The sequence below is a fragment of the Salvelinus alpinus genome, chromosome 13, assembly GCF_045679555.1.
Source record: "Salvelinus alpinus chromosome 13, SLU_Salpinus.1, whole genome shotgun sequence".
Lineage (NCBI taxonomy): Eukaryota > Metazoa > Chordata > Actinopteri > Salmoniformes > Salmonidae > Salvelinus > Salvelinus alpinus.
This window is the reverse complement of record NC_092098.1, coordinates 36,106,124-36,119,942: the sequence shown is the minus strand read 5'-3', so window position 1 is coordinate 36,119,942 and position 13,819 is coordinate 36,106,124. Positions and strand designations below refer to the sequence as shown.

Here is a 13,819-nt window from a genome sequence, read left to right as displayed (position 1 = left end):
TCATATTCAGAGAAAATAAAAAATGGGTGTGTTATGGAGTTACTTTCACCAAGTCATGGACACTGTTTTCAATGTTGTAATTTAAACCCCCAACTGTTATTTGTCCAAATCGTTTTCTGTTAGTGTCTCTGTTGATTGGCCAAGCAATTAAGTGATGGCTGATTGACACAGGTGGAGAATATTTAAATAATCAATGCATATTGTTTTCAGGTGTGGCAGTTGTATTGCAAGAGGTGACTGAATTGCAAGAGGTGACTGAATTTCTAGGCTATACTGAATTACTTTATTTTACCCTGCATTCTTTCCATACTTCCAGAAAATGTATCTGTTTTACAACATTCGTTACATTTTTTAATTCTCTGAACAAATCAGTTGACTTGAGTGTCAAATTTAGTTTGGTTGGAGCTGGTAGACCATTTTACTACGCCAGCGATTTTGGCAACAACTTTCGAGTAATATTCTACCACGGAGAGGCAAAGACCAACGATGGGTTGGTTTACTTTTAATGTCAACAACATTATGCACACATTATTTGACTTAAATATCTGTCCAAATATCCCCATTTAGCTTAGCATTGAACGCAATTTGTGAGGGGCCCATGTTGTTTTGAGTCGACTGCTTGAGTCAGTGGTGCACGTCTTCTCTTTCTGCTCTTCCTAAGACATTTGGTGATCCAGTGGCAGAATACCTCAAGTTGAATAAAAGTCATGAGAATGTTTATGAATAGCTTCCTCCAAGTTGCATGTAACAACTATTTGTTCTAGTGTGGGGAAGTCTTTCTTGTATTCCTCACTCAGCGTGGTCCCACCTACCAAGGTTTACAACCGCATGAGCAACTTAAAACAGGCAGCCTCGGATTCACATTACCTCCACAGCTAAATGGCTCCTGGTTCTTTAATAGGTGGGTTATGTTAGTAAAAAGCTATTACAACTGATCACTTCTCTAGATACGGAAGGTATTAATGTGGATAGGCCTATGCAAAATAATAGGCTCCTTAAAAATATTATTATAACCATAATTAATTAAAATGAAGATGCTATTATTATTGAAGTACAAAAGAGGTCATTGGCTAAAATTGCTTTTCAAAAGTATGAGTATTCCTATAAAACTATTTCAATTAAATAAAAATATATGTTCTAGTTAAATCTCCAGTGTCCTATAAAGATATAATTATTGATTAATAACGAACTAATAAAGTATTAACTTGCATTAAATTGAAACATTGGTCAATTCATCCAAGTTTAGAGGAAAATGAAACTTTAATCCCTTAGCCTAATAATAAAACCAACTAACGTAAACGACAAATGGTACAGGCTAAATAAACAATTAGCTCTGGTTATCATGCACGTTTTAATAGTAAAGCAATAACACTTCAAAGGGCATATGCTGCAACATCTTTCATTAGACTACCTGAACGAAAGTGCAAAAAATAGGTTAAAAATGTGACATGCTGCAATTGAGATGTCGATTTTGTTTATCAAAGTAGTTATATACAAATTTTTCTCAAAGATTTTCTCGCAAAATATTCAACTTGTGGCTTTAAACATTTTTTTAAAAATCTTAAAATGAAGGTGTCTGGTTTTTGTTTGACTTTTGATTCAAAGATAATAATAGTCATACTAATAATAATATTATTAATAATTTCCTAATAATGAACATTGCTTCAGATTATATTTTGTATGTACAGTTGTTTGATATGATGCATTTTACAGTCACGGAAAACATAAATATAGACAGAGCCTAAAATGAATGTGTAGTGAGATATTACGCATACCCTTGAATAAATACTATTTTGCATTATTATCATTGATTTGTTTAAAAAAGCTATATATAATTTCATATGGAAAAGACACAATTCAATATTTACATTTACAATGGGTCATGGTTATTTGTTTTTAAAACAACTTGCCACTTGCTCTATAGTGAAGGTTCTGGCGAGCAAATGTCATCCTCGATATCAACATCGTCCTCATTTTCCAAAATGTACGAGTTCGGCTCGATTCCACTGTTAACATCATCTGTATTTTTTTCGTTGAGTTCACTCTCACTTGCGTTATCCATGGATCTATCTAAGTCATTCGGATTTTTCTGGTCGTCTTGTGTTTTCCTCAGTTGCTTTTTATGCTTCATCCTTCTGTTTTGAAACCATGTTTTCACCTGTGTGACAAAGGTGGAATATTTAATAAACTTGCTTTGCAGCACAATGCGACCATCCCGAAGGCTATGTTGATTGTGTGAATTTAGTTTTCTTACCTGGGTTTCCGAGAGACTTAACGCTGTTGCCAACTCCACTCGTTCTGGCGTGGATAGGTACCGTTGTATCTCAAATCTCTTTTCAAGACCAGATAGTTGAGAATCCGAGAAAACCGTTCTCGCCTTCCTGCGTCTGCAATGTTTGCCCGGTAACTCTGGATGATGCTGAAATAAAGCCGGCATTTGCATCCCTGTGAAATAAATATTGCATTCAAAATTTAATTCAACACAATATTTAATAAAATGATATTAACATATACATTTGTTAAGTTAAATGAGATGTCAAACTCTAGGCATGTGGGAAAATCAAAAGGCCTATTTAAATCAGGCTTTAAAGCGTTTTACTCCATGCAATTTCTTCACACTATTACCTTAGGCCTCGTTATATTTAGCCAATCATTATATAATGGAGTATAAATTGTTTTTGTTCTGATTGAGTTGGATTTATTCGAAAACGTTTTTTTGCACCAATGTTTACGCGCGAATGGCAGATGCACCTGTTGTACAACGCCGGAGACAATTCCATCATTTTGTCAGGCTATTAGGTGTAATGGGCTACTAAAATTGAAATGATGCATGCACCAACATTATAAAAGACCCATTTGGAATTAAATCTTTATAGGCCTAACGGAATGTCAACGTTAATGTCTTAACTGTCATTGCACTCTCTGACTGCATCGTGAATGCATTTACCAGTCCAGTGCCTTCGTTGACTTACCAGACGTAAAGAAATACTGGTGATGGTCCAGCTTTTGTAGAGGATGGTGCGGGTGATGCGCTAGTATCGGAGTGGGCATCAGTGGGTATCCATATTCTAGGAGAGGCATTCGGGACGCCAGAGAGCTTGAGAACGGCGAGTGGAAGACCTCTCTCAGAGGCTTGGGTTTGTGTAATAAAATATCTTCGATGAAGAACGACGTTGACCTCTGGGCTGGCATCTGAGGCATTGGGGATGTGTAGTTCAGATTCATTTTATATCTCTGAAAACACTTTCAAAATTGAGTCCGTGTGGTGTTGATGCTATGCGCACCCTAACAAACCAGGGAAGGGTAGCACTAAACTTCTTGCCCGTCTCGTCAGTCTCAAACGCTAGAATTGTCGTCTGTGTGGCAGCCAGTGAGTGGTGCCAGGCAGATTAGACTACTATTTATTCAGTGCCAGTGGGAGGTAAATTAGCCTACTATTTATCCAAGGGGAGCGACTGTGGTAAATTGTGAAATTGATTTGTAATCAGCCAATAGCACGCCAGTGGGGCGGAGCAAGGAATTAGTTTTGTATGGATTAATCATGGTGATGACGAAGAGGGAGGGTCGTTCGCCATGGTGCTGAAAAAGCCTTCCCACGGAAGTCCTGCAGTTGTTCCCGCGCCTCAGTCAAACTTGCTTCCATTCGCCCATTTTCCAGTCAAATTTGAGTATAAACATATATCCTACTATTTTAAGCCATTAGACTATTATATATGTCACGTAACCTGTGGTGGAATTTATAGCCTATTTATAAACATCAACTGTTTATAACAAGGTATACGCCATTACTAGGCAACACCAATGATTAAGAAATGATAACGTTTCACTTTCTACATGTAGCCTATCTTACTTAGACTTTTTAATTACTCCCAACATCTGTGGGACTGCTGTTGGCATTCCCACATAGACGACAGAAAACTAACATTTACTACTCTAAATGGCATTTTTTTTTTTTTTGTGCAACAGTAGCCTGTTGTAGTAATCCCTAGGCTAGTTAGTTTCCTATACTATCTTTTCTTAGTTAGTCATTTTGAGCGGATCGCTGAGGCGGGGGATATAACAGGGCTATCTGCTAATTCCGCCCTAAATTGGCTGTAATTGTTGGTATTAAAATCTGTGAGAGTACAAGTGGTGCTCCTGCGACATTTAGGCGACTGAAGCCTTAATTTGTTGATATCGTGTTGTCATCACATTTCCAATCACGCTGGCTAATGTGAAAGTGTCTTAATGCAGGCAGAATTTTCGCTGCAATGCTATTAGGCAATTAGGGGAGATGTTAGAGCGGAAGTAGTAATCCTTGGGCGCGAGGACAGTATTTCCATTTGATCAGGTAGGCAGAACAAATTAATTACTGGATTCAATTACTCACGAAATTGCATTACTGCGCCAAATCTTAAACATGTCCTCCATATGCATGAGCTTGTATAAGGAAAATGAATGTGCACCTTGCAAATGACTCCAAATGTAATGTAGCACCAGTTTAATGAACTTGGAAATGTGACAGCTTGAGGCACTGTTTTCGTTTGTTTCTCTCTCTGAGCAGAGTCCAGAAATCATAGACTTTTGTGGCAACTGCACAATTCGACAGTTGATCGAATGAAGTGATATGCCATGACTTGCAGGTCTTAGTTCACTTTGGTAATCCTCTTGAGACCCTTTTTGACATATCTGTAGAAGGCTACTTGTATAAACATTTGTTGAAGATAATAGGCCTATAGAACAAATGATCTTGCTGGAAAAAAACACTTGCAAAGCATAGTAGTATTTTGAGTCTTCCAGCTAAATCATGAACTAAGTTGAGAAGACCTCTGACATGCAAGTGCGCCTCAGCCCTTCTTAAAAGACAATCAGGGTAACTGTTGGTTTAAGAGGAACATTTGAAAGTAGGGTAAATAAACAATGGTGATGAAATCGTCTTTGCACGGATAGTCAATAAGATCCGTTCCGTTCTTAAGGTGGGGTTAATCGGCTTTTAACAGCCAGTTCATCAAGTAAAATGTGGTGCCTGGGCGCCAGAGCATCAATTCTAAAAGCCAATTTATGCTTGATCTGAAAATGTTGTCGGAGGCGCTGTATGGAGGCGCTGTATGGATATGTGACGGAATTGCGGAGCCTCCGGAGCCACGCAGAGGCCAAAATGAGCTCCCTACCATATTTTTGTGCGCCTCCCAAATTCTGCAACAATGCCGAAGGCTCTATGTGATTGGTTGATGGTAGGTGGGGCCGGGAGGTCCTGTATAAACACAAACTCACTTCCTTGACAACTTCCTTCACAACAGCTATGCGCTGCTCCATAAAGCCCAAGAAGTATGAATGACCTGACTTCTGCAGAGGCCGTATCACCGTAAATGCTGCACAGCCAATGCAGATAGTGGATTGACCATGCAGCGCCTTTAAGTGGCACATTTCCTTCGATAAGAGGCTTGCAGCATTCTATTTGGTAATACATCGTTTAGCTTCAGAGACGTCGCCTGGTCCTTTTTTTTTGCAGTGTTACTATATTTATTGATCTGGTAACAAGATAAATCAAATTAAGTGGAAATAAGCTTTATATTGTTTTGACATTCGTCTTTGTTTTGCGTCGGGGCTTCCCATCATGTACCAGTGGCGCGGGCGCGTGAAGAACATGTTTTATTAGATCCTTAGTCTTCACTGACCTTTTGGCATCAATTTATATGTAACATGATGATTGATTGTGAAATACAGGAAGGCAATGTCATATTAATTGAAATATGCATACATTTTTACAACACGTTTATCGCAAAACATTGTCCTATAGGACTAAACCAGAGTTTCCCAAACTCTGTCCTGGGGACCCCAAGAGGTGCACATTTCGTTTTTTTCCCCTAGCACTGCACAGCTGGTTCAAATATTCAACTAATCTAGATTTGATTATTTGAAACAAAATGTCTGCCCCTTGGGGTCCCCAGAGTTTGGGAAATGGTGGCCTAAACATTTCTGACTACCATCAATTAAATTCAGTCAATGTTTAACCAATCGAAGTGAAATCATGACACAAATTCCACACACAATGTGTTTGGCAAATATGTTTACCCTGCACCAGTGTATCATCTTGCATGCAATAGGTTTATCACGGTCTTCCACTTAACCAATCCAGTTAGTCTGGACATCATATCATTCATCATGTTGTACAAGAATGCCTGCCACAGGATCAAATCATTGTTGTATGATCCAAACATATACATGTTTTTTATGATAGCCTATGTAATAATAGCATATGTGTTCAACATAGCAGCTTATTGTGCATCCCCATACATGCTATAAAACTATTACTAACATTTTCCAAAAGATACCCACTTGAAAATGACTGCTATTCTTCTATAGCCTGACCCTGGGCAGTTGTGTTCTATAATTTCTTGAAGCCTGCCCAACTCTGCTAAAGCGTAATTAGATTGTTAGTAGCTATACCTACATACAGGAGACAGTATATTTATGCATCTGTCACATTTTATTTGAAGTACTTGGATAATTTTACTTGACCAGATTTGTGTTAGTTTGTCTGCATTGCAGATAATGTATATACTTTACCATATCAGACCTGAACTCAAAATGGTCAATATTTGTGACGTGTAAAAATGGGCCGTGCAAATATAAAAGAACAAGCATTTAATAATTAAAAAGGAGACACGTTTATCCCCAGCGTCCTTTATTCAGATCACTTGAAATACTATAATCCATGTTCCAAAAGTAAATAGTGGATGGATCCATCTTGACTCTCAAATTCAGGGAACAGCCACAAGCTCTCAATATAAGGCATTGATTATAATTTCGGAAGTCTTCTAGTGAGAGTTTGAGTTTCTGGGGCATTCGTGCATCCGATAGGCACACATATAGAATATACCTTTAAAAGAAAGACCAAGACATCATGTACACACACACACACACACACACACACACACACACACACACACACACACACACACACACACACACACACACACACACACACACACACACACACACACTGAAGTGCAAGTAGACCAAAACGATATAAAACACAATTCAGCTACCATCCAAAATTCTATATTCCAACAAAGGAGATTGTCTGTAAGGAGATTGTTGCTTGTTCAAGTAGTTAGGAGCTGTACATATTCATAATTGAATTGGTACACATTTGTTCTCATGACTTACCTGGCTAAATAATGGTTAAATAAATATAAAGCATATTTAATGTTCCTTTATAATACTCCTTATTCCATACTCACAAAGCCACTCAGAATAAGAGTGCTGATTTAGGATCAGGTCCCCCTCATCTTATTCACTATGATTAAAAGGCAAAACTTATTCTAGATCAGCAGTCCTCTGCTCTAAGACATTCTGTGAATACCGGCCTTGGATTAACTATATGGAGTATTAATAATATATTTGCTTAAATAAAACATTAGTTCACAATTAAATGTTATGTGGGGAGTGTGACCTGTGTTGTTGTGGTTTTACCTGAAAAGAAGTTTAGCACCACTGACACCCAGCCGATGATGAAGGACCAGGAGAACCTCCAGTTGCCATAGCGTTTACCATAGTAATTCATCGTCACGCCAGTGTACACTGCCATTGCCAGCAACACGAAAAAGCCTGGAGAGAAAAAGAGAGCAAACTACTTACTGCAACATCACATCACACGATGGCATCCATGTTTTTGCATTTCTTTGATTCTTAAAAGTCTTAAGAGTTTTATGCTTTAGGTTTTAAAACAGAAATCTGTCAAATTGTGACGTCAGTGGATACTGATCAATTTCAACACTGATACACAATTATGCACACTTATTTAGTGAACAGTTTGATGTTGGGAAGTGTCTGATTTCCTTTTGTATGTCTAATTAGTAAACAATAAGCTAGATTTAGTGAATAATAAGACGGAACTAAGATCTTATTTTCTAGTATTGTTTCAGGTTAATGTTGAAAGTGCCAAACACAAGGGCAGACACATGCAAAAATGTAAACAATATTACAATATTTAAAGTCCCTGCAAATACATTGAAACACAGAATTTTTTGGGATATATTTTTATACATCAATCATGATATTCTGCATAGTGGACCAAACTACCCAGATAACAACCAAAATAGCACTTTTTATAGTCAGTAACCAGGTTTCCATCCAAACTTTTTATGCGAGTGAACTAGACTACATGTCGGATAAAAAATGTCATGACAGGCCTGATGGAAAAAGCAGATTTGTCTGTAAACTTTCCAAAATGTTGACAAACAAAATATGCTACACAGGGTGGGATCTTTTTGTTGGTCAAATTAATTATGCGAGAAATGGTGGTGGAAATGGATTTATGCACAAATATTGATATAGGCCTAATAACCATCATATCGAAGTAAACTTGGAGTCATGCGATGATATGTTGTGTGGTACTCCCACTATGACTCGGGAAAGGATGCAGTTTATTAGGCTACATATGAAATAAGTTATGATGAACTTCACAGGGTGGTGAAACTTCATGGTGATGAGCTTGATGCCCCTTTCCAATAAATATTGAGGGTCTTATTCTGGTGACATGATGATAATGCTTGGCTGCCATTTGACAAATAAAAATGATCTTGCTCTTTTGTCCATAATAATCTTATCATGTATAGGCTATACCCGCACTGTATATTTAAGCTGCTGCCAAAACCAGCAGTAGAAAATGTGATGGAAACCCATTTAACTTGTATTTTTTATTTGGTACATGGGAATTTAAGCGCAAAAGTAATTTTTATGTTTACAATGTCATCATGCACAGCCTTTTATCCGCAACAAGCCAATTTGATGGAAACACATCTCTGGTGGGAAAATGAGCATATGGTCTTTATACATATATTAGAAATTTGCACAACAATCTGTCAACAATTGGATGGAAACCTAGCTAGTTATAGTTATAATTTGAGTATCTGACCTTGCTTCAACCAGAACCAGATTTCATCCAGACAATTATACAGTGGGGAACTGTGAGGGCCTTCAGAGAAGGCCTAAGGATATATTTTAAATGTTTTTATTTTAAATAAAATGTTGTTTTAATTTCTTTATCATCTTTACAATAATTGTAGTTGTCTTCTACCTTCACCTCTTGAGTTTGTGTTGGATAGAGAAGGGTTAATATTGAAGAGAAAAAAATATCCAATCAGGATTTTTCTTTGGTGGTCTCTGGGTAGAAAAATCTAGCTAGCTCAGTCAGCCATTGGCTAGGCCTTCAGAAGGTGGACAGAAGGCCTCAATTTGGACGTTGTTGCTAAACTGTTAGTATCACCCTTTTCAAGAACAACTTTCAAACTTTGTTTTCAAGTGATCATCTGGTGAATGACACTGTTTTATTTTTTGCAGCTTGCTTGCTGTTAGCTATCTCATTGAAAATAATGACTGTGAAACATTGTTGCATTTAAATGTTAGATCACCGGTTAGTGTGATGAATGTGCTAAAATATATTTGCAATGGGAAGTAATAGCTGGTTTGTTAATTTCATTTTGGAATGAAATGGTTCTGCTTTTGTATTGTTATAATTTCATGGGGCCTACTGGAGTGAATGTGATGCTTATTATTTAACATTATTTGATGCTGTGTGACTGCTATCGGCTGTCTATCAGCCGTGTCTATGTGTTTGACCAAAACTGTCTCTCCTTCAGAACCATGGAGTGCACAGGTATTACGGTCGCTGTCCTTTTAGCACAATGAGCCTGTCACCTTTGATGTGACACTGTTGTTGTCGGTATTGGTGTTGTTGTCGGTATTGGTGATATTGGTGTTAGGTTACCATAGGTTATGTAAAGACTGTGTTTGTTTCGCTGGTCGCATTATTCTATGCTCTGTGCCACATGTTGTGTCCATGCCGATTCTGACTTTGTGTGTGCCGCAGCCCGAAGCTCCGCCAGGCCTGTTTGATTCATTCATAAATTACATAAAAAAGCATTGCGCCTCCTTCACTAGAACTATAATTTTCCGACTACAGTACATATAATGTTGGGCGCATTAAGTGATGCTATGTTTTCTTGATTTTTGAGTTTGATACAAGGTATTGGAAGATTTTTGTTCCCTCTGAAGGCGTAGGTCCCATAGTCACGATTCGCCATAGCTTTGTGACACAACATCGGGAGTCTGTGTATTGGTTGGACACCCTGAGTTGTGCATCGTTCTGGTGATTGGCGACGGAAAAGAACCATACCACAATATAGCCGGCTTCTCTAAAAAAACGTTTCCTGTCAACAAAAGCATATGTGTAATCTCTAGGAACTCTACTTACCAGACGTAAAATGAAAGTTGTCCCTTGTTATCAATTAAATGTCAGAATCCTACTTTTGTCCAAACCGCACCATATTCCTTCCTGCTGTGTAAAACAGTGGTAGATTCCGTGCTAGGACATCTCGCGTGAAGTGCGTGGTCTAATGGCAACCCGCTGTCTAACTCGGAAGTATTATGGTGTGCTTCAGACAAAAAAATTATTTTGACTTTTATTTGATAGTGAGGGACACATTTATTTTTACGTCTGGTAAATAGAGTTCCTAGAGATTATACATATGTTCTGTCGCCAACCACCAGGACGATGCACAACTCAGAAAGTCAAACTAATACACAGACTCCTGATGTTGTGTCCCTAAGCTCTGTTTGCCACTGCAATTATATCATTATGCTATTCCATGCCAAATTTTGCCTGGTGTATTTAAGTTTTATTCTTCAAAAACCATGTGGTTCATAAAAAGAATTAGACACCATTCGACCGACAGAATCTTTGAATTTGAACTAAAAGTTTTATTCAGCATCCAACAAATAAAGATATCAACCTTATATCACTTATCATATAGTTACAACATTTGACATGGAAAGAAAACCAAACAGTATTGGCGCTTTCACATATCCGCTTATGATCAGGATCCCGGAGCTTTCGGTACCCTGATCCGCGCTATAAAGCTTGTGTGAAACTCAAACGAACCCTGGCTGACACAAATCCTGGACCTGCGTGATTAGTGGGTCCAAGATCCAGGACCAGAGCACCAGGTATTGTGGAGCGGGTCACATGGAACTTTTTGCGCATTGTAAACAAGCTAGCTCGCTAACGTCATGTAGAATGTGCGTCTTGCTAATTGCACTCTGAAACGGTTATTTCAGGTATTGTGAAAGCAAAACGTATTCTGTAGAATTCACACAAACGCTCCAGGAAACCGAACCAGGGTACATAATTTCATATGTGAAAACGCCCTATGTAAAATGTGTAAAATAAGTGAAATGAAGTAAATGAACCCAACTTACATGAGATGAAGAACAAAATGCCTGCAGCAAAGGTTTTGTCAAACCTGTTGAAGAATGAGGAGTGGATGAAGGCCATGACGCCGATAATGATGCCAATGAAACAGGCCAGGAGAGAGAGGATCATAAGTGCTCGGGTGGCATCCAAGTGGGCTGCAGGGGGTCAAAGGTTAACAGGAATTGTCAGGGTACAAGAGAGACTGACCCTGGCCTGTTCTGACCTAAAACTAACCATATTGATGACGTTTGAACTGTGCTTGGCAAATATGAATCTTGTTATGGAAAGCAAGCCTTGATGCTCATGCTGTGACTAGGATAAGGACTCTTTCGTGCCAAAATCAACAAGCTGTGGTGTGATTGGTATAGCTCCCATCACATCATATTGTGATTCATAAGCCGTACCACTGACATGGCACATAACATGGAAATAGCACCACTCATATACCATTTATGGCTTGCTATGACATGTTTTGGGTGTTATGACAGTGTTATGACAGCATTGTGTGCACTGGCTGTAGTCCTCACCAATGCTGTCATTGTGTGTGAAGCATTTCCCTGGCATGCAGTACCGCCACAGGCCCTGATGCATGTAGCTGTTGGAGTGCCGGTACTGCATCCAATAATCGGTTGCCGTAGAAACAATCAGGAGGATGTTCCCCACGCCTGCACAGAACAGCCCTCCGCCCATGAAGCTGTACATCCTGCACCTGCAAACTGACACACAAACACGCACACACAATGATAGCGTGAGGTCACTTAGAATACAGGGGTCAGCCGCGGCCCCCTGTCAACACACACGCACACTTCAGGAAGAGAGACCCTAAGTGTTGGTAATTGCATTGTAATTATCACATAATTTCGACTGGATTGAGCCAAAGGGTTGCAGGTATGTGTCTACTCTGAGGTCCACTTTGTTCTCTGGGAGATCAGTGGGAAAGGATGGGCCCTCACAGGCACCTCTTATATTATAGAGCTTCACTCAGGGCATTTGCCCAGGATAACTTTGATATTTGATACATGTATTTGTCACTTGTTCTACCTGAAAACAATATCTTCTGACCAAACCCTGGTCGTTCTCATTTCAATTTCAAATTTATTTGAACTTCAAAATATTTACATGGCAGGTTATGTCTGGTAAAATCCAGAACATCATTTTAATTACCATTGCAAATATAGTAGATCCACATTTTATGTGGGTTTTTATATGGCTCTATGTATTACTGTTCTTATAGCAGCTTCTCAATACTCTTCTCAAGAGTATGTTCATTTGTGATCACATCTGTTGCTATTCTAGAAACAACTACTGTAAAACTGTCCCAAATACTGAAAGATGTACTAATGCTAATATTTCATTGCCAGCATTGAATGCCAATATATCAGATTTTTTTTAAATGAAATCACATTAAATCTGTCATCCCTTTCAAAAACAACTCTACTTTTCTTTTTACTGTGAGAGCAGAAACTAATTAGCCATAGACACTTCCATCAATTATCTATCAGTTTTACACTGGCCAGAAGAGGGCAACCTAGTTGTTTTCAGTGTCACCTATATGTCACCATACCCTACATTTCCATCCATACTCTATTTACACCAACAAAATTGTTGGTTATAATTTGGTGGAGATTTTACAATACTTTATTGAAAACTGATTCTATAGGCTACAAATTTGGTCAGTTTTTCTCAGTGGTTCAATAACCAGATTATTCCCAAACACAAATGATTTATTGTTTATTTCTTAATACAGCAGATAGCATGTGTCTATTTTATCAATGCAAGTTGGTGATATCAACCTGTAAACTTATATATATACTCATAAACTTGACCATATGCAGTATAGTCATTCATTTAAACATTTAGGATATAAGTCTACATTTAAAAATGAAATGTTTTGGAGCACTATACCAATATTTAACATCAGCATTGACTGACCCTAATTTTTACCCTGAATGACTGACTCTTTTTTTTCATATACTGGAAAGAATCAGAGATTGACTGTCACACACAAACACACTAAATCATAATTCATTATTTTCAAGATGGATGACACTATTGCATAAATTCAACCACACGCTGACAAGCTTACCTTAATAGACCCCTTTTATGAATACTAAGCGACTCTGTATTAAAGTTGGGTTTCCTGACAAAATACAACAAGGCCCCTATAATGCCAAGACAGGCAGATTTCCAGCAGGCTAATAGCGCTATCGTTTGAATCGGTGAAAAGGGAAATGGGGGGGGATAGAACAAACGGAGAGGGCAGACAAAGGGACAGGCAGAGAGCTAGCCAATCAGCGCTACTAGTTTTGTCGTTTGGGAATCTGCTGAAAAAACAGAATTGTCTAAAGCTGTCAGGTTGAAGTAATACTGATGACTGGATGGTTTTGATTGAAAGTGAAGGACTGAAGCAGCTATAGTGGAGAGCAGGCCAGGCGTTAAATCAGAGGCTCTGCCTCAACCAGCACTGATTATTTTAATTTCCCCCAAAAAGTAAATTTAGCAAATATTCTCCTAATTATTATTTTCTGAGTGTTTCCTTGACCCACTTTCGATTCAATAGTATTTGTTTATTCTGTAAAT

At 38.3% G+C, this 13,819-nt stretch overlaps 2 protein-coding genes across 2 annotated transcripts; both read right to left on the bottom strand.

The window, feature by feature from the left end:
- Window positions 1-1,332: 1,332 nt before the first annotated feature.
- Window positions 1,333-3,780, bottom strand: LOC139537588 (brain-specific homeobox protein homolog). The gene is made up of 3 exons (XM_071339071.1): window positions 2,973-3,780; window positions 2,255-2,445; window positions 1,333-2,158 (listed from the first exon to the last, which is right to left on the bottom strand). The coding sequence occupies exons 1-3, from the start codon at window positions 3,223-3,225 to the stop codon at window positions 1,919-1,921; spliced, it is 684 nt and encodes a 227-aa protein (XP_071195172.1). The 5' UTR covers window positions 3,226-3,780; the 3' UTR covers window positions 1,333-1,918.
- Window positions 3,781-6,612: 2,832 nt separating this feature from the next.
- On the bottom strand, window positions 6,613-13,480 carry LOC139537589 (lens fiber membrane intrinsic protein-like). Its single transcript, XM_071339072.1, has 5 exons — window positions 13,326-13,480; window positions 11,767-11,955; window positions 11,245-11,394; window positions 7,459-7,593; window positions 6,613-6,862 (listed from the first exon to the last, which is right to left on the bottom strand). The coding sequence occupies exons 2-5, from the start codon at window positions 11,939-11,941 to the stop codon at window positions 6,801-6,803; spliced, it is 522 nt and encodes a 173-aa protein (XP_071195173.1). The 5' UTR covers window positions 11,942-11,955; window positions 13,326-13,480; the 3' UTR covers window positions 6,613-6,800.
- Between the last annotated feature and the right edge of the window lie 339 nt (window positions 13,481-13,819).

Coding starts and splice junctions, on each gene's coding strand:
- LOC139537588 (XM_071339071.1), bottom strand. CDS start 3,225: ATGAATCTGAACTACACATCCCCAATGCCTCAGATGCCAGCCCAGAGG. Junction 2,446..2,972: donor CCAGTATTTCTTTACGTCTG/GTAAGTCAACGA, acceptor TTTATTTCACAG/GGATGCAAATGCCGGCTTTA. Junction 2,159..2,254: donor TAAGTCTCTCGGAAACCCAG/GTAAGAAAACTA, acceptor TTTGTCACACAG/GTGAAAACATGGTTTCAAAA.
- LOC139537589 (XM_071339072.1), bottom strand. CDS start 11,941: ATGTACAGCTTCATGGGCGGAGGGCTGTTCTGTGCAGGCGTGGGGAAC. Junction 7,594..11,244: donor CATTTTGTTCTTCATCTCAT/GTAAGTTGGGTT, acceptor TTTTCTCTCCAG/GCTTTTTCGTGTTGCTGGCA. Junction 6,863..7,458: donor GGTGCTAAACTTCTTTTCAG/GTAAAACCACAA, acceptor TTTCTTTTAAAG/GTATATTCTATATGTGTGCC.